Source organism: Lissotriton helveticus, chromosome 7, assembly GCF_964261635.1.
Source record: "Lissotriton helveticus chromosome 7, aLisHel1.1, whole genome shotgun sequence".
NCBI classification, from domain to species: Eukaryota; Metazoa; Chordata; class Amphibia; order Caudata; family Salamandridae; genus Lissotriton; species Lissotriton helveticus.
In genome coordinates, this window is record NC_136068.1 from 334,773,959 (window position 1) to 334,797,223 (window position 23,265).

Consider the following 23,265-nt stretch of genomic DNA (forward strand, 5'->3'; position numbering starts at 1 on the left):
CACTCCTGCTACTAATTAGATTAATGAATTCAGGAATTCTTTTAAATAGAAGCCTGTTATTCTGCTACTACGCCTCACACAGGCATTCGACTAACATTCTCTTATTATGTCAGTTCCACAAACTTAAGTTGTGGCTAAGGTTTTCTTCTTGCAGTATTGCCAACTAATTCAATAAAATAATGTTTCTATTTGATACTCTGCAGTTACTTGTATTTGTGGGTATGCTGCTTGCTTAAGTAGCTATCTGTGTTGTGGGGTGACAACACACTCTTCTGAATATTTGTGCACCATTTCGGTTCCTACAGCCAGCGTCTTTTCAAATGTTGGCTTCCCTTCCTGCTGAGGAAGTGCCCAAGCAGATCACATCCAAGAATATGTTAAGACATGAGATGTAGTGTTACTATGTAGAACCAGGCAGAACATATTAAACATTCACCATGTTTGTAGCCTTGACATGAGGATCCCCCCACCTGACTTCAAGCGATGTCTGCTTCCTAACATTCTGTTCTGCAGTCCACATAAAGGTGGCAAATTTATTATGAATAGAATAGTAACAAATGAATTGTAGGTACCACCACCGTTTTCTGCCATGTTTCCAAAATCTAATTTGGGGCCAGGGCACCCAAATATCTTCTAAGAGATTTATTTTGTTAGGGTGAGACCAAAGCAACAGTCCCCAGTATGTTACAGAGTTACCTATTAGTCACTGCCTCCCACAAGTGACGCAAAGCCCACCTCCTACCAGACCTACAGGCCCAGCGTGCCTAGTAATACAACATTTGTAATTCATTCTGTGAGACTTTCTTGATCAAGTACCCTAAGCCCACACTTAAAATTGTTAATTCTTTTTTTGTTGAGACCAATGTTATTGTTCCAGAGTACCTTAAAATCCATTTCACTACATATTGTCTAGAAAAACACAGCTCATGTTATGCATTGTACAACAGCATTGAAGGGAGTACCCACAATAATTTTGACTCAGCCTCTAAAGATGGTTGCGCCCCCATCTTTCTAAGTGTTTGCCCCCTACCGCCCCAGAGGTTAAGATCAAGTTGGGCCCCTGTGCCAAGTCACATGGATTTTTTGTCTAGTCTGCAACACATACAATAATCTGTGATTTCTCCTTTTAACCTGGCTCTTGTTTTGAAAGTACTGGGTGCCAGTGTGACACCCAAGATTGAGTGCAGTAAACGTCTTTCTTTCCTTCCATGACTGGGAAGCAGCCTTGCTGTGCTTTACGTAAGGTGTGCACTCCCATTGCTAAAGCCCGAGTTGCATTCTTCCTTTGTCTGTCGTGGTGTATAAATTCACTGTTTTCTAATTGATCCTATTGGTGCTACTAAAATGAGTAGACTTTGCCAAATTAACTACTTTGTTCTCTTTTCTGTCCCTGGAGAGCATTGATTAAACTTGATTACATTGTAACTTTGAATCCGTTTGCTAGTCTTGTGATTGTTGTCTTTTTACTTCGCAGCCTCCGCCAGCCCAGTCAATGATTCAAGCACTGGAACTTCTCTATGCACTAGGAGGTGAGAAAGCTGCATACCACTCTCACACTTTTTACTTGTGCTTCTCTCAGAGTTTAGCAGTAATTCCCATATAAAAGGGTATATTTAAAAGTGCAAAAGTGCACTGCTTCTTGTTGGACTTGGCCCGCAGGGCAGGTTCACCCCTGAACTTTTTGCGTTATGTGTGACCCTGTGTTAGTGATTTTTGGGTCTCTGCGCACTTTTCCCTGGGTCCCAGAGTGAAAGTGCGTGCGTGTAGTATGGCTGGCCTGCCCTCCCATAGGAATGCATGGGGAATGTGTGTGTCCCTGGTAGTTCCTGATGCGTGGGGAGTGCAGGCTCGAGTTTAGTATGTGTAAACTCGTGAGAGTGAATGCTGCGAGATGGTGTCTGCGGCATGTATGTGTCTAGAAGGGAAGTACTACTTCTGGACATTGAGATATGTGTGCAGTGAGGGTGCTGGGGCGTGATTGACTGGAGTTGGCTGGCATGCCAGGCTCCAGGAAGTCTGGATGGGTCTGCCCGGTGGTGAGTGTGAGATTAGCATGAGTGATGTGTGGGAGGAGTGTACCTGTGTCCTGGATGGGCTGGGTTTTCCCCACACAATGCTGGCTCCGCCCCCCTGTGGTGTGTCTAACGACCCTAGCCTCCCCAGTGAATGAAATGGGTGGTTGGGCCATCAAGAGTGCTCCAGAGCCAGCTGCAACTGGTTTTCCCCCCACCCTGCACCTTGAAACAAAGGATTTGTTGGTATAAGAAGGGGCTGTGTCCCCTTGGAAAATGTTCTGCTTTTGGATCCTGCCAGAGGGGGCTGTTGCTGCTGCTGGGGCCAGGAGGACCGCCACTTGGACTGTCTCCCTGCCTGGAGACCCAGTGTGCTGGCTCTGGCCCAGCCTTGCCCCCCTGCCTGCCTCCAGCCCCTGCTGGAGCCTTGTCCTATCCTCCAGTGCTGGGGAGCACTGAGGATTCCTTGCCTGCAGCCTGAGAGCGCTGCTCTCTGCCCTTCAGCGCTGGGGAGCGCTGAAATCCCCTGCCTAGCGCTTGAAAGCGCTTTATTTTGGCCCTAGCGCTGTGAGCGCTGTATTTTGGTCCTGGAGGCGCTTGGGAGCGCCTACCCTTCGGTTCTAGCGCTGCTAGCGCTGGGTGTGCACAGCCGGTGCCCACCCGGCATCTGATTGCCCCGTGTGGCGATTTGGCGGCGCGGGTGCCACCCCGCTCATTGCCGCTTTGTTTTGCCCGTTTTGTGATTTGGATCACATGGGAGCCCGCCTGCCTGCCTAAAAGCGAGCCGCCGCGCTGCCCGCGGCGACCCGGAAGTGGTTGTGAGCGCGACCACTCACAGCGCGGCCCGAGAAAGGCCGACCGGAAGTCCCGCCTTGCTACCCGCGTCCCGCCCCCGGGGCTCCCGAGGACGAGGGAGAGCCCCGGAGCCCAGCGAGGAGCAGGAGAAGTGTGGAGAGAGCCCCCGAGGAGCGGGAGCTCTCGTGCAGAGCCGCCGCCCGCCACGAGACAGCCGGTGAGTGCGGGGGCGGGTTCTCTTTGTTTCCTCGAGCGGCCCCGTTGGTAGAGGGCCGCTCCGACGCGCACAGCAGTTCCCTGATTTGTGAGCCTGTGAGGCTCTTCGGGGCGGTTGCCCCGGCACGGAGTCCCCCGAGAGGGGCTCCATCCGCTCCCCCAGGGCGTACCTTGCGTCACGAGTCCCCCAGAGGGGGGGACTCACCACAGAAGCGCCCCACGTGTTCGAGGGTCCCCCGTGAGGGGCCCCCACAGCCCAGCGAGGCTGCACCTTTGTTGTTGGAGCCCAGAGAGGGTTCCAAGGTGGCATTTGTTTGTTGGCGCCACGAGGCTCCAGGCGCTATCTGTTGAGGAGCCCAGAGAGGCTCTGGGGCCCAGTGGTTCTGGAAGGAAGCGCCTGAGAGAGGCTTAGGGCGCCATTTCTTGTCCAGGAGCCCAGTGAGGCCCCACAGTGCCACAGTGGTGGTTCTTGAGCCCAGAGAGGCTCCAACGTTGCCCTAACTTTCCCTGCACCAGTGGCTTAGCACTTTGTGGGCAACTGCTACGTTTAGGCCCTGACATTGGGACACAGGGACTGTCACAGGTGGTGACTGATCTAAGTTTTGTGCAATGTTATTGCTACACCTCTGAATGTTAATGCATCATGTGTTTTGTCTTTACACCCCTACAGGTACTGTGACATGTAGGTGGTTGTTTTCTCCCTAGTACAGGTGGTGCTAGTGAGGTCCTGTTACCCGTGATTACTGGTGGTGTGCTCTATTTTTATATTGTGTGCTACACTGATTTTACTTTCTACAAGTTCTAAAAGTGCTGATACCCCTGACAGTGGTCCAAGTGGCCCTGTCCTGTGCAATATCCCTTGTAAATTCCGCCCGTGCCTGTGGGCACAGTGTAACAAGGTGTGTGTTTTATCTGATGTATATTTATTATAATACAAAGGCTATTTTTATATAACCTTGTGTGGAGTCTCCTTTGTGGCGGGCCTTTGGTTGTTGTTGCTGGGATGCGTGCGCAAATACTTAACTTACATCGCCTCCAAGTTTAGCCTAGCTGCTCGCGCCACGTTACCTAGAGGGCGAGTAGGGGTTATCTTGGCGTGTAACTCCCTTGCCCTGACTTGGTGGTGGTGGTCTCTGACTGACTTTGGCGAAAGCCCTGGCCAGCCAGGGATCCCATTTCCAACATTGGCGGCAAGCGGTGAGGATAAGGATTTGTGTTTGCGGTGTACCACAGTAGCGGCTGGCCGTACTTCAAAGCTCTACATGTTTAGATAACCACATTTTGGGGATTATTGTTTTTGGTGAAATTCCATTGTTGCTTCTCCTGAAGAGTGTCATTTGATAATTGTGTTCAGTACATTTGTCCCCCGCCCTGCTTCCAGAGTTTGGTACCTGTGTCACTTTTGGTCAGGTTGAGAAGTCAGGGGTGGTAGAAACTGCCTTACCGATCCGAGGGGAGGGTGTGTGTGGATGAATGGTGTGTTTCCCTGGACGCATGAGTGAGTTCTTTTTTAAGGAGAGTGTGGAAGTTTTGGAATTGTGTACTCCTACTTCAGATTGCAGGGTCCCTTGTGTTGCACGTGTCTGTGAGCATCCTGTCAAGATGGAATCTCCTTTTAACCTCTGTGGCCTGTTTAGGTACAGTGTGCCTGAGTTGGTACGGTTTTGTGAGGAGAGAGACATCCCAGTGAGTGAGTCAGACACCCAGTCCAAGCTTAGGGATAACATGATCCTGTGGCAGAAGAGTGACTGGGAGCGTGAGCACAGTGAGAGAGAGAGAGGGCCCGGGCCGCACACCAGGAGGGTGGTGGGTCTGAGGGGAGCCCTGAAGAGTCTGATGTGGAGAGTGAGTTTGACAGTGGATGGGCGCCAGCAGAGAGCGAGTACCCCCTAGATAGGGAGTCCCTTGCTGGGTCCAGTGTCAGATGTAGCACCCCATCCCTTTCCCTGTCCCCAGAGGAGTGGTTGGATAGGAGAGAAGAGAGGGAGCACCAGCTGGCCATGGAGAAGCTCAGATTAGAGTATGCCAGAGAGATGGCGCAGCTGGGTGTGAATGAGCGGACTGCAGAGGCTGAGAGGGCCTTGGCCAGGGAGAAGATAGCCCTAGAGTGTAGGTTATCCCCTGACCGCAGTCTTAATTTTCTGGATCCCCCAGGGAGGGTTGAGTCCAGTGGTGGCAGCTATTTAAATCTCAGTGTAGAAAGTCCCAGTTCCCCGAGTATGGTTCCTGTTTCCCCAGAGGAGGAGAATAGGTTGAGGTTTAGGAACCTTTGGAAACCGTCTCATCAGTCTTGGGAAGATTTTGTGGATGACTGTTGTGGAGCCCTGTGTGATTGGGTACGGGAGCCCACGAAATGTGATTGGGACATATTGTTCGATATGTTTCTCAGAGAGCAGTTGCTCAGTGTTGTTTATCCAGGATTGCGCCAACACCTAGTAGGGTGTGGATTGTCTGAACCATATGAACTGGCAGAGGAAGCAGACCGCTGGGAAGGTACCAGGGGTTCTGTAGAGTCATTAGGGAGTGACTCCAAAAGTAGTGGGTCAGGGATCTTCCATCCCAGCGTGGTGGAAGAGTCTCAGTGTAGCCCAGCTAGGTCCCAGCATAGTGAGAAAGGTGTAGGGGCTGACTACCTGGCTCAGTGGAGCAGGAGTCAGTGGGTGGCTGAGAGCCCCCAGAGGCCCGAAGCCCTGTCTCAGAGCCTGGGTGGTTTCTTGAGGGAACACCAGGTTGGGGACCCAGGCTGTCCTGTTAGCCCATTTGAGGAGGATCTCCCAATGAGTAGAGGACCTGGAGCGTCTGTAACCAGAGCTCCTGTGGTTCTAGAGGCTGGCAGTACCGCTCCGGTAGGGAGGGTACAGGAGTCCAGCGTGAGGAGTGATTGGGGGATGAGTTTCCCAGTGGATGCACCAGTGGACCAGAGACTAGCCAGTTGGGCTAGACCTTCTTGGAGGGACCCGGGTGGCGCCAATTCTGGTCTGGGGGATCGTCACGCACTGTCAGGTGGACAGAGGGTGGGAGATTTGCACCAGACAGACAGTCACACAACAGATGTGTCATTTGTTAGCCTCAGGGGGATTGTGTGTGAGTCCCCAGAAGTCCTGGAGTGCCAGGAAATTGTTCCACCAAAGGTTTTAGACCGGAGGTTGGATGGCCAGGTTCAGGATCAGCCTGACCTGAAGGGTAGGACGACTGTAACCAGTGTCCTGACTGGTTCTTCTTCCAGAGGAACTTCTCCAGGTGGGAGAGGGCAGACCTCTGGAAGGGGGTGCAGAGGGTGGGAGAGCCCAACTCTGACCCCGGTGCAACCTGAGGGGTTAAACCCTAGGTTGGAATGGCGTTCTAGGTGTCCCCCTCGCACGGGGAGGAGGAACCCTAAAAGAAGAGGTAAGGGGAGGAGAGCCTTCCCTGAGACTCCTGGTCCACCTGAGGTTGTAGACCCTAGGCTGGAGAACCAGTGGCAGTCTAGCCCTGTCTTGCAGACAGGAGGAGTGGAGAATGGCTACTATGTGCCAGGGGTTACTACCCCCCACTTCGTGAGTAGGCAGGAACCAGTGGCACCTGGGTGGCCCAGGGCCTGGTCCTGGCTGCGGACAGCTGAGGAGTACCAGTGGGGTAGCCCAGCTGGTCCTTACAGTAGCTTTAGAAGGAACCCTAGGGGTTCACCGTGGCATAGAACAGGAGGGTGTCCCGGCAGTGGCGGGCCTGCGTCCGTGTTCTATCGCCCCAAGCAGGAGAGTCCATCACGTTGGTGATTGTGCTCCCCTGCGTTTTGGCTGGAAGGGGGTTGTGTTGGACTTGGCCCGCAGGGCAGGTTCACCCCTGAACTTTTTGCGTTATGTGTGACCCTGTGTTAGTGATTTTTGGGTCTCTGCGCACTTTTCCCTGGGTCCCAGAGTGAAAGTGCGTGCGTGTAGTATGGCTGGCCTGCCCTCCCATAGGAATGCATGGGGAATGTGTGTGTCCCTGGTAGTTCCTGATGCGTGGGGAGTGCAGGCTCGAGTTTAGTATGTGTAAACTCGTGAGAGTGAATGCTGCGAGATGGTGTCTGCGGCATGTATGTGTCTAGAAGGGAAGTACTACTTCTGGACATTGAGATATGTGTGCAGTGAGGGTGCTGGGGCGTGATTGACTGGAGCTGGCTGGCATGCCAGGCTCCAGGAAGTCTGGATGGGTCTGCCCGGTGGTGAGTGTGAGATTAGCATGAGTGATGTGTGGGAGGAGTGTACCTGTGTCCTGGATGGGCTGGGTTTTCCCCACACAATGCTGGCTCCGCCCCCCTGTGGTGTGTCTAACGACCCTAGCCTCCCCAGTGAATGAAATGGGTGGTTGGGCCATCAAGAGTGCTCCGGAGCCAGCTGCAACTGGTTTTCCCCCCACCCTGCACCTTGAAACAAAGGATTTGTTGGTATAAGAAGGGGCTGTGTCCCCTTGGAAAATGTTCTGCTTTTGGATCCTGCCAGAGGGGGCTGTTGCTGCTGCTGGGGCCAGGAGGACCGCCACTTGGACTGTCTCCCTGCCTGGAGACCCAGTTTGCTGGCTCTGGCCCAGCCTTGCCCCCCTGCCTGCCTCCAGCCCCTGCTGGAGCCCTGTCCTGTCCTCCAGTGCTGGGGAGCACTGAGGATTCCTTGCCTGCAGCCTGAGAGTGCTGCTCTCTGCCCTTCAGCGCTGGGGAGCGCTGAAATCCCCTGCCTAGCGCTTGAAAGCGCTTTATTTTGGCCCTAGCGCTGTGAGCGCTGTATTTTGGTCCTGGAGGCGCTTGGGAGCGCCTACCCTTCGTTGCTAGCGCTGCTAGCCCTGGGTGTGCACAGCCGGTGCCCACCCGGCATCTGATTGCCCCGTGTGGCGATTTGGCGGCGCGGGTGCCACCCCGCTCATTGCCGCTTTGTTTTGCCCGTTTTGTGATTTGGATCACATGGGAGCCCGCCTGCCTGCCTAAAAGCGAGCCGCCGCGACCCGGAAGTGGTTGTGAGCGCGACCACTCACAGCGCGGCCCGAGAAAGGCCGACCGGAAGTCCCGCCTTGCTACCCGCGTCCCGCCCCCGGGGCTCCCGAGGACGAGGGAGAGCCCTGGAGCCCAGCGAGGAGCAGGAGAAGTGTGGAGAGAGCCCCCGAGGAGCGGGAGCTCTCGTGCAGAGCCGCCGCCCGCCACGAGACAGCCGGTGAGTGCGGGGGCGGGTTCTCTTTGTTTCCTCCGACGCGCACAGCAGTTCCCTGATTTGTGAGCCTGTGAGGCTCTTCGGGGCGGTTGCCCCGGCACTGAGTCCCCAGAGAGGGACTCCATCCGCTCCCCCAGGGCGTACCTTGCGTCACGAGTCCCCCAGAGGGGGGGACTCACCACAGAAGCGCCCCACGTGTTCGAGGGTCCCCCGTGAGGGGCCCCCACAGCCCAGCGAGGCTGCACCTTTGTTGTTGGAGCCCAGAGAGGGTTCCAAGGTGGCATTTGTTTGTTGGCGCCACGAGGCTCCAGGCGCTATTTGTTGAGGAGCCCAGAGAGGCTCTGGGGCCCAGTGGTTCTGGAAGGAAGCGCCTGAGAGAGGCTTAGGGCGCCATTTCTTGTCCAGGAGCCCAGTGAGGCCCCACAGTGCCACAGTGGTGGTTCTTGAGCCCAGAGAGGCTCCAACGTTGCCCTAACTTTCCCTGCACCAGTTGCCCAGCACTTTGTGGGCAACTGCTACGTTTAGGCCCTGACATTGGGACACAGGGACTGTCACAGGTGGGGACTGATCTAAGTTTTGCGCAATGTTATTGCTACACCTCTGAATGTTAATGCATCATGTGTTTTGTCTTTACACCCCTACGGGTACTGTGACATGTAGGTGGTTGTTTTCTCCCTAGTACAGGTGGTGCTAGTGAGGTCCTGTTACCAGTGATTACTGGTGGTGTGCTCTATTTTTATATTGTGTGCTACACTGATTATACTTTCTACAAGTTCTAAAAGTGCTGATACCCCTGACAGTGGTCCAAGTGGCCCTGTCCTGTGCAATATCCCTTGTAAATTCCGCCCGTGCCTGTGGGCACAGTGTAACAAGATGTGTGTTTTATCTGATGTATATTTATTATAATACAAAGGCTATTTTTATATAACCTTGTGTGGAGTCTCCTTTGTGGTGGGCCTTTGGTTGTTGTTGCTGGGATGCGTGCGCAAATACTTAAATTACATCGCCTCCAAGTTTAGCCTAGCTGCTCGCGCCACGTTACCTAGAGGGCGAGTAGGGGTTATCTTGGCGTGTAACTCCCTTGCCCTGACTTGGTGGTGGTGGTCTCTGACTGACTTTGGCGAAAGCCCTGGCCAGCCAGGGATCCCATTTCCAACACTTCTACTGCTGGATGTTCCGAAAAATATAAAAATGGCGCTTATGCAGATTGACTCTCTATAAATCGTGCGCACTTCATGAAGTGGGACACCCTGTTACAGATCATGCCCATTGATCTTGTTGTATTTTGAAAAAAAGGTAAGTTCCTTTCATCCTATGGCATGACACGTTGGACATTTGAGATGGGCTTTGATTGTTCTAGAAAATGGTCTGAAGTAGTGGTGTGTATTGGCCCGACTCTTTTTCCATGTACCTCCCAGACCTGCCTCAGGCTCTAATGGAACCGAAAGCATTCCCTTAAAAAATGGGGGAAGACATATATCATGCCTTTTATAAGGCAATGACTTTTAAGTCATCAATTTGGCCCAGGTGGGGCTCTAGAGAAATCTTGAGTTTTTTAGTAAATATTGTGTGGCAGATGATCTAACCATTAATATGGATAAAACAAAAATGGTTACATTTTGCAAGAAATCTAAACCTTACATGTGTATACTGGGGGACAAACCTGTGGAGGTTTTCACCTCACATAAATATCTGGGGAATGACTTTCAATGAGAAATTACATTTGTCCATGCACAGGGAAGTAGGGAATGCCTGAGTTTTATTGACAGTTCGGGGGCTAGTTAAATTTAAAAAGAGTTTAAAGGGCCTTTGCTGTTTCCAGTACTTACAATATATTAGGTCATGGTGCCTCCATACTGTTTGTATGGGGCAGTACTTTATCTTAGTTCCTCTCCAAATTGGGATAAATGTGAAGGTGAATGTTTGAAGAAACTCCTGGGATTTCCCAAGGGCGCTACGAGTCCGGCCATAAAATTCGAAGCAGAATTACAGTCCCGGAATATTCTAGATGGGAACCCCGCTTTGCACTTTTGAGATAAATTCTGGTATGAGTAAAAGTCCAAAATCTTACATTTCTGTGCCACAGAACTATCTAGTATTTATTTAGAATGGACTGCAAAGGTATGAATAAATTAGTAAAAACGGCAGGAAAGTTAAACATTGGGGATTATAAGGTTGCTGTACCACCCCACTCTGGAAGAAAGATTTGAAGGAGGCATGTGCGAGGGAACCAAGGATTACTGATTTACGTTATTTGTCTCTGAAAAGATGTTAGAAATTGGGGTCTCTAGTGGGCAATGGTTTACACCTTTGTCCAAGTAGGGACCCTTCTTCCTAGTCAGGGTAAGGAGGACACTTCTAAAATAACCCCTGCTCACCGCTTTGTTAACTTGGCACGAGCAGACAGGCTTATCTCAGAGGCAGTGTGTAAAGCATTTGCACATAACCAATAGTAATATGGTTAAAACACTACCAAAGGACAAAACATCAGTTTAGAAAAATTGTAATATTTTTATATATCCAACACAAGACTAAAATGATAAATATCCAACATACAGTTACTTAAAAATATGCTCTTTGCAAGAATACTTCAGATTGCAAAAATAACTGGATAACACAGTTCTTCTGAGTCGGTAGCTCCACCCGGGGCTACCTCGATGCTGCAAACAACAGAATCCAATAGTTACGTCTGACCACGTCGCTCAGAGGCATCAACAGACTCGTAAACAGTACCTTTTGTGTTGTGGCTGACACGTTGGTGCGGGCCGGTCGTGGCAACTGTCGCGGTTGCGGCATGCAGTGACTTCAAGTCGCGGTTCAGGCAGCGGCTCGGTGACGGTCGCCCAGCGACGTCAGTAAGACCACAGCTGCGGTGCGGAGTGAAGGCGGTGCTTGTTACAGTGCTGATAGATCACGGTGCAGGTGACAGAGCCGGTTGAGGGGAGCTGGCGTGGGTTGGTCCGGACTGCGATGCGTTGTGAGACTTACGAGTGGTGCCCCAATCCACGATGCGGTCACGGAAGTCGCGGTCACTGTGCAGCGAAGGTGTCGTGATACCAAGATGGCGAGGTGAAGCGAGGTGGTGCAGAGTGCGGTGCCCACAGGTCACAGTCGAAGAAGCGACTCAGTGGCGGCGGTCGTCGTCGGTGAGACCAGGGTTGCAGTGCGAGATGCGGCCGGTGCCTTCTGCGGTACGTTCAAGACACAGGGCCAGAGATGGAGCCGATTGCTTTTCCCTTCTCTGTGGCAACTGAAACAACGGTTCCAGAAGTGGTACCCAGAGGTTGGTGAAGTCTTTGCAGTCCCTCAGACTTCCGAACAGGAGGCAAGGTATACTTCAAGCCCTTGGAGATACTCAGCATGAGTAAAGACAGTTCAGTCCAGTCCTTTCACTGTCCAAGGCAGAAGCAGCAACTGCAGGCCATCCCAGCAAAGCAACAACACAGCAAAGGGGCAGTTCCTGAGACTTCAGAACAGGAGGTACGGTCTACTTCAAGCCCTTGGCGATGCTCAGCACAAGTAAAGAAAGTTCAGTCCAGTCCTTTCACTGCCCAAGCAAGAAGCAGCAACTGGCCAGTTCCTTGATTCTGGCGAGTTCTCTTGAAGTCTTTGATTTCCATGAGACTTCCAATAGGAGGCAAGCTCTACTTCAAGCCCTTGGAGAAAACTCTAATAGCAGGATGATGAAAGTACACTTCATTCCTTTCCTTTCCTAAGGCAGAAGCAGCAAGAAGTAGGCCAACACTGCAAAGCACGAAGCAAAGTGGCAGTTCCTCCTGACAGCTTTTGAAGCCCTTCTTCCTGGCAGGTTCCTTAGTTCAGCAGTAGTCTAAAGTTCTGAGGTCTGGGCACCAATATTTATACTCAGTTTCTCTTTGTTCTTTTGGGCAGAGAGTGTCTGTGCTCAGCCAAAACAAGTTCCGTCCTCTCGGATTCAGCTTCCTGGCAGGAGGTGGAGACAGCACTGTCCAAGGCACACATCAACCCCCCAGTGGCTGTATGAGAGAATGCACATCCCCAGCCCCTGCCACTCCAAAACCAGAATGTCAATCCAGAAACCAGCAAAGGCACACAGGATGGCTAAGCAAGAAAATAAAAAATGTGTGCTCCTAATGATTCATTAGTTGCATCACCTATGGGCATTCAAGGCAAGAAAATACCATTTTCTAAAAGTGGTATTTTCGAACACAGAACATAAAAATCATCTTTACTAAAGATGCATTTTTACATTCTGAGTCTATGCATACTAAACTCCATCTTTCTGGCTTGCCCCAATGGGAAGTTATATTTATAAGATGTTATAAATATATTCTCATTCTATCCTATGGGACAGATAGCCTTTCAATAGTTAACAAGCATTGGCATAGCCAATAGGTCTCGCCTTTGGGACCTTATAAGTGTTTAACAATGCAACAGTTAATGTTGGTGCACCAAGGATATTGTGCTGCATAACTAAATAAGTTCCCAAAAGCGAGACCTATTGGCTATGTCAATGCTTGTTACAAATTAACCGCTGGGCCCTGGTAATCCCTACCTGTTAAATCTATGTGCAGAATCCCCAGGCCCCCTAGATATGCCTTCCTGGGGGATAACACTCTGGCTGTCTCGTACTCATGGCCTCTATTGGGCAATATTAATACAAATTATTGAAGCACTAGGAGACATTTTAGCTTGAAGAGTTCACTATATAAATTCAATAGTAAAATCTGTGTGTTATTACCTTATTTTACGGAGGGTCTCGTGTTTGCAATTCATTTAAATTATCGTTTTTACGAATTAGCTGTAATAATCCTCACGTAATTGACCTTGGACGGTTGAACAGCTGGTTACGCCCTGTCAGGTTTAGAACTAACGACCTGCAAATCTCACTAAACAGCAGCAAATGATTAAGTCTCAGCGCATCATGCAGGCTAAATCAATCCATTTAGTCCTTGGGCAAGGTACGTGCTATACAAAACTGCCAAAGAAATTTGAATTCTGCTTGTCACTCATGCTCTAATCTCAGAAACCAACAATTAAACACCTTTAATGTGGGAAATAGATAGCCATCCAGTGGCTGAATTGAAGAGTGAAACTGGAAAGTCTGGGATCCACCCCACCTTGCCTGCTTGCCCAAATTGTCTGGCAATCCTGGGCAAATTCTTCATTCTACTGCGTCTCCTTTCAATTCATCGATACTACTATTATAAAGAGAGAGAGCCCAAACCTTTGAGGTGGGTAATCTCAGTAACCACAGCACCAATCACAACACCCAATACAGCGTTGGAAAGGGCAGTTGCAGCTGAAGGACATAGGCTATGCAGATGGCCACCATATACATTTAAAAGGTAAAAGACTCGTGCCAGCAAAGTAGTCCACTGTGGGCGTGTATGCGTTGTGCTGTGGGCGTGTGCTGGGGGCGTGTGGTACGTTCCGCCCTACATGCCATCTTATCCTGTGCAAACGCTGGGGGCCCGGCATCAGCACGCCCGGCGGTCCAAGATCCGTTTTCCTAGAGCCCCCTTCACTGCGACGCCATGCTGCACTCACACGCTCTCCGGCGGTCCAAGATCCGGTTTCTCAGAGCCCCCTTCGCTGCGTCGCCATGCTGCACTCACCCGCTCTCCGGCCACAGGGGCCCCGGACTTGTCCGTCACTTTGGGGGACATGGAAGCCCAGAGCAGCACCAGCCCCAGGAACGTGCCGATCACCAGCACACTGTGCAGGACGAAGTCCACCTTCAGCCGCATTGTCCGCTGCCTGTCCTCGGCCTCGCTCACTCACCCCGGCTCTGAGCCGCGCTCCCTCCTCCGCCCCTCACGGCTCTTCCGGATTACAGTCTGCTCCTTCCCCGGCTCTGCTGCTCCCGGTGCTGGCCGCTCTGCTGCGCGTCTCCTGCAGCGGTGCTGCCCCCTTACAACCCTTTGCACACATTCTATTTCTGCCCCGGACAACGTCGGGGCGGGCTGCTAGTTACTACATATAAGAACACATTTAAACGTATGACTAAAGGATGTGTTGTGTACTAAAACCTTATGTTTAATGGCTAAACTTTTTTCTCAATTCACAGAAGTGTATGCTATATATACGGTACGAGTGACACCTAACTTGCCTCTTAGTTCACCAGGAACAGCATCATCCAGGAGGGTGAGGGGGAGGCTGCTGAAGGAGCAGGAACGTTTTCCGTTTATGTTTAAATACTGTCTCAATAAATATTTCTCAAAGTAGAGATACAGTCTTTTGTACTAAGGTGAAATGCGTCTGCATGTAGTGTTAAACAAACACACGTTTTTAGGTCTCGCTGAGATAACGCGCATGCGTTCTCAGCGAGACTTATGTAAGGGGCATTCAAAAATGCTCCGAAGCAGGCGGATTGCCTACACAGTGCATGTGTGCAGGTGCGTGCACATCAAACACCATTTGGCAGCCTGTGAGCCGCTCTCCGCACTCCTACTTCAAAGGAATCCGCCCCCCCTCCCCCACGCAATGCCGAGAGATTGTTGTTTACAGACAACACCCTAGCTGCTTTTGATCCGGAATCCGCTCCCCCGCCCCCCTCCGCGCAATGCCAGAGCTTGTTGTCCAGCAGATCACTGCAAGGCTTCATCAAACACTGTCTTTGGTGAGATAAGTAATGCGTTCCTAGGCAGGACAGAAGCACCCGGCTAGGGGCTTTCGATTCTTTCTTAAAAAGAAGGACATCAATTAATGCATGTCCACTTTGCCATCTTTAGTCACAGAATTAACCTCTACCGACTCGAACCCTCAGAGTGGCAGCAGACGGCACTGAAGGAGTGCCTTGAAATGAAATGAAATGAAATGAAATGCAATTTATAAACGCGCTACTAAGCCCGAAGGTATCAAGGCGCCTAATCAAAAAAGAAATCATAAAAAGGCAAATCCAGAGCTAAGGGTAGGCTTTGGCAAATAGCCAGGTCTTAAGGGCCCTCCTAAAAGCTTGCATTGAGGGAAGGGACTTAATTTCAGCCGGCAAAGTATTCCACAACTTTGGAGCAAGGCTCGAAAAGGCTCTGCCACCCCACTTGGCTCTACGAACGCGGGGAACTGATAACAGGGATTTATTGGCAGAGCGCAAAGTTCTGGAAGGGGTATAAGGAACCAACAGGTCTCTTATGCCTCCAGACCTGTTTGTAGCCAAAGCCCCATAGATCAAACACAGGGACTTAAAGGAGATCCTGGCCTCAATCGGAAGCCAATGTAATGTCTTTCTCGCAGCAGTGGCTGAGGCACGCTTAGGTAAGTCCAGTACAAACTTGGCTGCGGCGTTCTGCACCATCTGAAGCCGCAGTAACAGACCCTTGTTGATACCTAGATATAAGGCATTGCAATAGTCAAGTCTGGAGCCCATAAATGCTACTACAACTTGCTTTCTGGCTTGAGGGGACAGATAGTGCTTAATCTTCCGCAAGATATTTATTATCCCCCAACATGTGGAGATAGTCCTGTTTACTTGCTGACCCATCCCCAGGGTTGAGTCAATCATGACTCCTAAGTTCCTGGCAAGGGCAGTGGGTACAGGGCAAGCTCCCAGAGATGTAGGCCACCATTCCGCAGACCAAATGTCCTCCTTTCCACCAAACACTAGAATTTCTGTCTTTCCGCCATCAAGCTTCAATGAATTGCAAATCATCCATTGAGCGACTGCCTCCATACAGGATCTAAAATTGGGGGCAGCAGAGATGACAGGTTGGGCGAGAGACAGCAAAATCTGAGTGTCATCGGCATAGGAGACTACCTCCATCCCATATGATCTAATAAGCCTGGCAGTGGGGTCACATAGATGTTAAAAAGGGTCGGCCTTTTCCAACTCAGAAGCATGAAAGAGGCCACTGGTCATTGCTGGGTGGGTCACCACACCCTCCTCTTGAAGGTATGTGAGTAAATAAAGAGACAGGGAGGATATATGAGAATAAAACACTTGCTGCATTCTATGTGAAGATTCTGCAAGTCATGAGTTCTGGGACCATAGAGCTACCCTGTGATGTCCTCCGTGTATGGCAGGAGGCATTATATTATCTTTAGGTTTGTTTCACACTCCATCACCTCCCCTATAAACCCCATCCACACAGTTCCCTCTAGCACCTACTTATAACAGACATCCTCTCGTCACAGGCAAGGAGAATAAACGTAAAATCTGTAGTGTGAGCGAACAGGCCACTGATCGGTTTACACTTTGTTGCAAGCACATACTTAAAAAAAAACGTTATTTTGATTATACAACGTGTATAGAAACATTCCCCCTTGCAATTGGCATCAATAAAAAAGACGTGCATACAGTTCGATGATCTCATTATGGCACTGATGAGTACGGGCGTCACAGGTCAGGCTAAGTCCATGAGGAATGAGAGAATCATGATATAAACAGGAGATGAACATGAGGAAGCAGCCGAGCACTACACAATAAACAGACCTAGCAGTCCCTCTCCCCCTCTCCCTCCCCATCAGACCCCGACCTCTCCGGCGAGAATAATTCATCACTTGTCCCATCCGAATCACTCAGAGACAACCCCGTAGTACACATGACTCACCAGGCTAGTAAATCATCCTGCAGTTTCTCGTCACTGCGTGTAAGCTGCATATGTGTCTCCTCGGCCAGGGACCCCTCCCTGACATCTCTAAGCCAGACAGGCACCTCAGGAGCCCTCCGCCCCATCCAGGTAATCGCTACCCTACGTCTCGCCAGTACCAACATTAGTTGCAGTAGTTTGTAGGAAAAGTTCCTTTTCTTAGGCTTAGGTACCAAAGCTAGCAGGCAGTGAAGCGGGTTCAGGTCTATCCGAAGGCCGGTGGCGGTGGTTATACGTTCCACCACCTCCGTCCAGAAGCTCCTGACTAATGTGCAGTCCCAGGCCAAATGTAGGAACGCCGCCCCCTCCATACCACATCTGGGGCAGTTGTACCCCCTATCCCTACGCTTCAAGGAAATCGGAGTCAGATAGGTGAGGTGCATAAAATTGAAGTGTGTTAGTTTGAACCGCGCATTGCATGATACCTTACGTGTGAGGCTCCCTATACGCTTGCGCTGCCCCTGGTCCAGGGCGGCCCCAAGGTCTGCCTCCCAAGCCCCCCAGGAAGGCGGGACCGGCGGGGTTGAATCTTGTCGCATGGCTGAAAACAGCAAAGAAATCAAGCTACGCCCTCTACCACAGGGAAGAAGGATGTTCAGGGTATGGGACATCAGGGGCGCTTCTGGGAATTGGGGCCAGGCCGCTTTCACCACCTCTTGGAGGCCCCGGTAGTGTAAATATTGCCCCCCTCCCAGTCCAAAGGCCTCCTCAGCCTGTTCAAAGGACACAAAGGACTCACTGGGGTAAAGGTCAGCCTAGGTCTCACAGCCTCCCGCCCGCCAGTCCCGAAAGGACATGTGCTCTTCCATGGCGACTATAGGGGCCAGAATCCACACCGGCATCTCCCTATGGAAGGGGGCTCGTCGCAGTATCTTTTCCACGAACCGCTGCCAGATACCTGCCGTGTGGCGTACCACATGTGGTAGGGCCTTGTCTGCTCCCCGTCCCTGCATCAATGCGACCTGTAACGTCCGCTTGTTTGCTCTACCGGCCAGAAGTTTCATCTCCCAACTATCTGTGGACGCGAACCCCCGTGCTGCCGGCAGTAGTTGTGCCGCGTAGTAGTATAAATCAAATCTCGGCGCCTCCAGACATCCCTCCTCCCAGCTTCGGACAATGGTATGAAGGGCAACCCTGCTACGCCGTCCCGCCCAAAGTAGAGACGTAAGCAACGTGTTAAGTGTGCGGAATACTCGGGGGGGGGGAGGGCACAATGAGTTCGCAAGCACATACTTTAAGACGTTTTCAATGTATGGTAATGTGAAGATATATTCTCGCGTTTTCTTGGTGAATTAATGAAGTGTAATGAATAAGTCATCTTAGATAACTCTCTCTACACCTCTCTCTACACCCCTCTCTCTCTACACCCCCCTCTCTTCACCCCTCTCTCTCTACACCCCCTCTCTACACCCCTCTCTCTCTACACCCCCTCTCTCTACACCCCTCTCTCTACATCCCTCTCTCTACACCCCTCTCTCTCCACACCCCCCTCTCTACACTCCTCTCTCTACACCCCTCTCTCTCTACACCTCCTCTCTACACCCTCTCTCTACACCCTTCTCTCTCTTCACCCCTCTCTCTCTACACCCCTCTCTCTCTACACCTCCCCTCTTAACACCCCTCTCTACACCCCTCTCTCTCTACAGCCCTCTCTCTACACCCTCTCTCTCTCTAAACCCACTCTCTACACCCCTCTCTCTACACCCCTCTCTCTCTTCACCCCCTCTCTCTCTCTCTCTACACCCCTCTCTCTACACCCCTCTCTCTCTACACCCCTCTCTCTACACCCCTCTCTCTCTACACCCCCCCTCTCTCTGTACACCCCCCTCTCTACACCCCTCTCTACACCCCTCTCTCTCTACACCCCCCTCTCTACACCCCTCTCTCTCTACACCCCCCTCTACACCCCTCTCTCCCTACACCCCTCTCTCCCTACACCCCCTCTCTACACCCCCTCTCTACACCCCTCTCTCTACACCCCTCTCTCTACACCCCTCTCTCTACACCCCTCTCTCTACACCCATCTCTCTCTACACCCCTCTCTCTACACCCCTCTCTCTACACCCCTCTCTCTCTACACCCTCTCTCAACACCCCTCTCTCTACACCCCTCTCTCTCTACCCTGCTCTCTCTACACCCCCTCTCTACACCCCTCTCTCTCTACACCCCCTCTGTCTACACCCCTCTCCCTACACCCCTCTGTCTACACCCCTCTCCCTACACCCCTCTTTCTCTACACCCCTCTCTCTACACCCCTCTATCTACACCCCTCTATCTACACCCCCCTCTCTACACCCCCTCTCTACACCCCCTCTCTACACCCATCTCTCTCTCTATACCCCCCTCTCTCTATACCCCTGTCTCTCTACACTCCCTCTCTACACCCCTCTCTCTACACCCCTCTCTCTACACCCCTCTCTCTACACCCATCTCTCTCTACACCCCTCTCTCTAGACCCCTCTCTCTCTACACCCCTCTCTCTACACCCCTCTCTCTACACCCCCCTCTCTCTACACCCCTCTCTCTCTACACCCCTCTCTCTCTACACCCCTCTTTCTCTACACCCCTCTTTCTCTACAACCCTCTCTCTACACTCTCTCTCTACACCCCTCTCTCTACACCCCTCTCCCTCTACACCCCTCTCTCTACACCCCCCTCTCTACACCCCCCTCTCTACACCCCTCTCCCTCTACACCCCTCTCTCTCTCCACCCCTCTCTCTACACCCCTCTCTCTCTACACCCCTCTCTCTCTACACCACTCTCTCTACACCCCTCTCTCTCTACACCCCTCTTTCTCTACACCCCTCTCTCTAAACCCCTCTCTAAACCCCTCTCTACACCCCTCTCTCTCTACACCCCTCTTTATACACTCATCTCTATACACCCATCTCTCTCTACAACCCTCTCTCTCTACACCCCTCTCTCTACACCCCTCTCTCTACACCCCTCTCTCCACACCCCTCTCTCCACACCCCTCTCTCTACACCCCTCTCTCTACAACCCCCCTCTCTACACCACTCTCTACACCCCTCTCTCTACACCACTCTCTACACCCCTCTCTCTACACCCCTCTCTCTCTACACCCTCTCTCTACACCCTCTCTCTACACCCCTCTCTCTACACCCCTCTCTCTCTACACCCCTCTCTCTCTACACCCCTCTCTCTCTACACCCTCTCTGTCTACACCCCTCTCCCTACACCCCTCTTTCTCTACACCCCTCTCTCTACACCCCTCTATCTACACCCCCCTCTCTACACCCCCTCTCTACACCCATCTCTCTACACCCCCCTCTCTCTCTATACCCCCCTCTCTCTATACCCCTGTCTCTCTACACCCCCTCTCCACACCCCTCTCTCTACACCCCTTTCTCTACACCCCTCTCTCTACACCCATCTCTCTCTACACCCCTCTCTCTAGACCCCTGTCTCTCTCTACACCCCTCTCTCTACACCCCTCTCTCTCTACACCCCTCTCTCTCTACACCCCTCTTTCTCTACACCCCTCTCTCTACACTCTCTCTCTACACCCCTCTCTTTCTACACCCCTCTCTCTACACCCCCCTCTCTACACCCCCCTCTCTACACCCCTCTCTCTACACCCCTCTCTCTACACCCCTCTCCCTCTACACCCCTCTCTCTACACCCCTCTCTCTCTACACCCCTCTCTCTCTACACCCCTCTCTCTACACCCCTCTCTCTCTACACCCCTCTCTCTCTACACCCCTCTCTCTCTACACCCCTCTTTCTCTACACCCCTCTTTCTCTACACCCCTCTCTCTAAACCCCTCTCTAAACCCCTCTCTCTACACCCCTCTCTCTACACTCATCTCTATACAACCATCTCTCTCTACAACCCTCTCTCTACACCCCTCTCTCTACACCCCTCTCTCCACACCCCTCTCTCTACACCCCTCTCTCTACACCCCTCTCTCTACACCCCCTCGTTACACCCCTCTCTCGCTCTCCACCCCTCTCTCTCCACACCCCTCTCTCTCTACACCCCACTCTCTCAACACTCCCCTCTCTCTACACCCCTCTCTCTACACCCCTCTCTCTACACCCCTCTCTCTACACCCCTCTCGCTCTACACCTCCCTCTCTCTACACCCCTCTCTCTACACCCCTCTCTCTACACCCCTCTCTATTCACCCCCCTCTCTACACCCCCTCTCTACACCCCCTCTCCACACCCCTCTCTCTACACCCCTCTATCTACACCCCTCTCTCTACACCCCTCTCTCTACACCCCTCTCTCTACACCCCTCTCTCTACACCCCTCTCTCTACACCCCTCTCTCTCTACACCCCTCTCTCTCTACACCCCTCTCTACACCCCATCCCTCTGCACCCTTCTCTCTCTACACCCCTCTCTCTCTACATCCCTCTCTCTACACCCCTCTCTCTCTACACCGCTCTCTCTACACCCCTCTCTCTCTACATCCCTCTCTCTCTACACCCTCTCTCTCTACACCCCTCTCTCCACACCCCTCTCTCTAAACCCCTCTCTCTACACCCCTCTCTCTCTACACCCCTCTCTCTACACCCCTCTCTCTACACCCCTCTCGCTCTACACCTCCCTCTCTCTACACCCCTCTCTACACCCCTCTCTCTACACCCCTCTCTATTCACCCCCCTCTCTACACCCCCTCTCTACACCCCCTCTCCACACCCCTCTCTCTACACCCCTCTATCTACACCCCTCTATCTACACCCCTCTCTCTACACCCCTCTCTCTACACCCCTCTCTCTACACCCCTCTCTCTACACCCCTCTCTCTACACCCCTCTCTCTCTACACCCCTCTCTCTCTACACCCCTCTCTACACCCCATCCCTCTGCACCCTTCTCTCTCTACACCCCTCTCTCTCTACATCCCTCTCTCTACACCCCTCTCTCTCTACACCGCTCTCTCTACACCCCTCTCTCTCTACATCCCTCTCTCTCTACACCCTCTCTCTCTACACCCCTCTCTCCACACCCCTCTCTCTAAACCCCTCTCTCTACACCCCTCTCTCTCTACACCCCCTCTCTACACCCCTCTCTCTACACCCCTCTCTCTACATCCCTCTATCTTTACACCCCTCTCTCTACACCCATCTCTCTCTACAACCCTCTCTCTCTACATCCCTCTCTCTACACCCCTCTCTCTACTCCCCTCTCTCTACACCGCATGTCTCTACACCCCTCTCTCTCTACACCCCTCTCTCTCGACACCCCACTCTCTCTACACTCCACTCTCTCTACACCCCTCTCTCTACACCCCTCTCTCTACACACCTCTCTCTACACCCCCCTCTACACCCCCTCTCTCTCTACACCCCCTCTCTCTCTACACCCCCTCTCTCTCTACACCCCCTCTCTCTCTACACCCCTCCCTCTACACCCCTCTCTCTCTACACCCCTCTCTCTACACCCCCTCTACACCCCCTCTCTCTCTCTACACCCCCTCTCTCTCTACACCCCTCTCTCTCTACACCCCTCTTTACACCCATCTCTCTACACCCCTCTCTCTCTACACCCCCTCTCTCTACACCCCCCTCTCTACAGCCCTCTCTACACCCCTCTCTCTACACCCCTCTCTCTACACCCCTCTCTCGACACCCCTCTCTCTACACCCCTCTCTCTCTACACCCCTCTCTCTATACCCCTCTCATCCTCTACCCCTCTCTCTACACCCCTCTCTCTCGCTACACACCCCTTTCTCTCTACACCCCTCTCTTTACACCCATCTACACCTCTCTCTCTCTCTACACCTCTCTCTCTACACACCCCTCTCTCTACACCCCTCTTTCTCTCTACACCCTTCTCTCTCTCTCTACACACCCCCTCTCTCTCTCTCTCTCTACACCCCTCTCCCTCTACACCCCTCTCCCTCTACACCCCTCTCCCTCTACACCCATCTCTCTCTACACCCCTCTCTCTACACCCCTCTCTCCCTACACCCATCTCGCTTTACACCCCTCTCTCTACACCCCTCTCTCTCTACACCCCCCTCTCTCTCTACACCCATCTTTCACTCTACACCCCCTCTCTCTCTCTCTCTACACACACCCCTCTCTCTCTCTCTCTACACCCCTCTCCCTCTACACCCATCTCTCTCTACACCCCTCTCTCTACACCCCTCTCTCCCTACACCCATCTCGCTTTACACCCCTCTCTCTACAACCCTCTCTCTCTACACCCCTCTCTCTACACCCCTCTTTCAACGCCCCCTCTCTCTACACCCCCTCTCTACACCCCCTCTCTCTCTCTACACCCCTCTCTCTCTCTACACCCCACTCTCTCTAAACTCCCCTCTGTCTACCCCTCTCTCTCTACACCCCTCTCTCTCTACACCCGTCTCTCTCTACACCCGTCTCTCTCTACACCCCTCTCTCTACACCCCTCTCTCTACACCCCTCTCTCTCTACACCCCTCTCTCTACACCCCTCTCTCTCTACACCCCTCTCTCTCTCTACACTTCACTCTCTACACACCCCTCTCTCTCTCTCTCTCTACACCCCTCTCTCTACCTCTCTCT

The 23,265-nt window shown here is 52.3% G+C and overlaps 1 protein-coding gene across 2 annotated transcripts in view; it reads left to right on the plus strand.

Annotated features, from left to right (window-relative positions):
• The window catches only part of DHX35 (DEAH-box helicase 35), a 661,155-nt gene that overhangs the window by 469,365 nt on the left and 168,525 nt on the right, over positions 1-23,265 (plus strand). For both annotated transcript variants that reach the window (XM_078652154.1, XM_078652155.1), the window contains one exon: positions 1,475-1,529. In XM_078652154.1, coding sequence (XP_078508280.1) covers positions 1,475-1,529 — 55 coding nt within the window. The remainder of the gene's footprint in view (positions 1-1,474; positions 1,530-23,265) is intronic.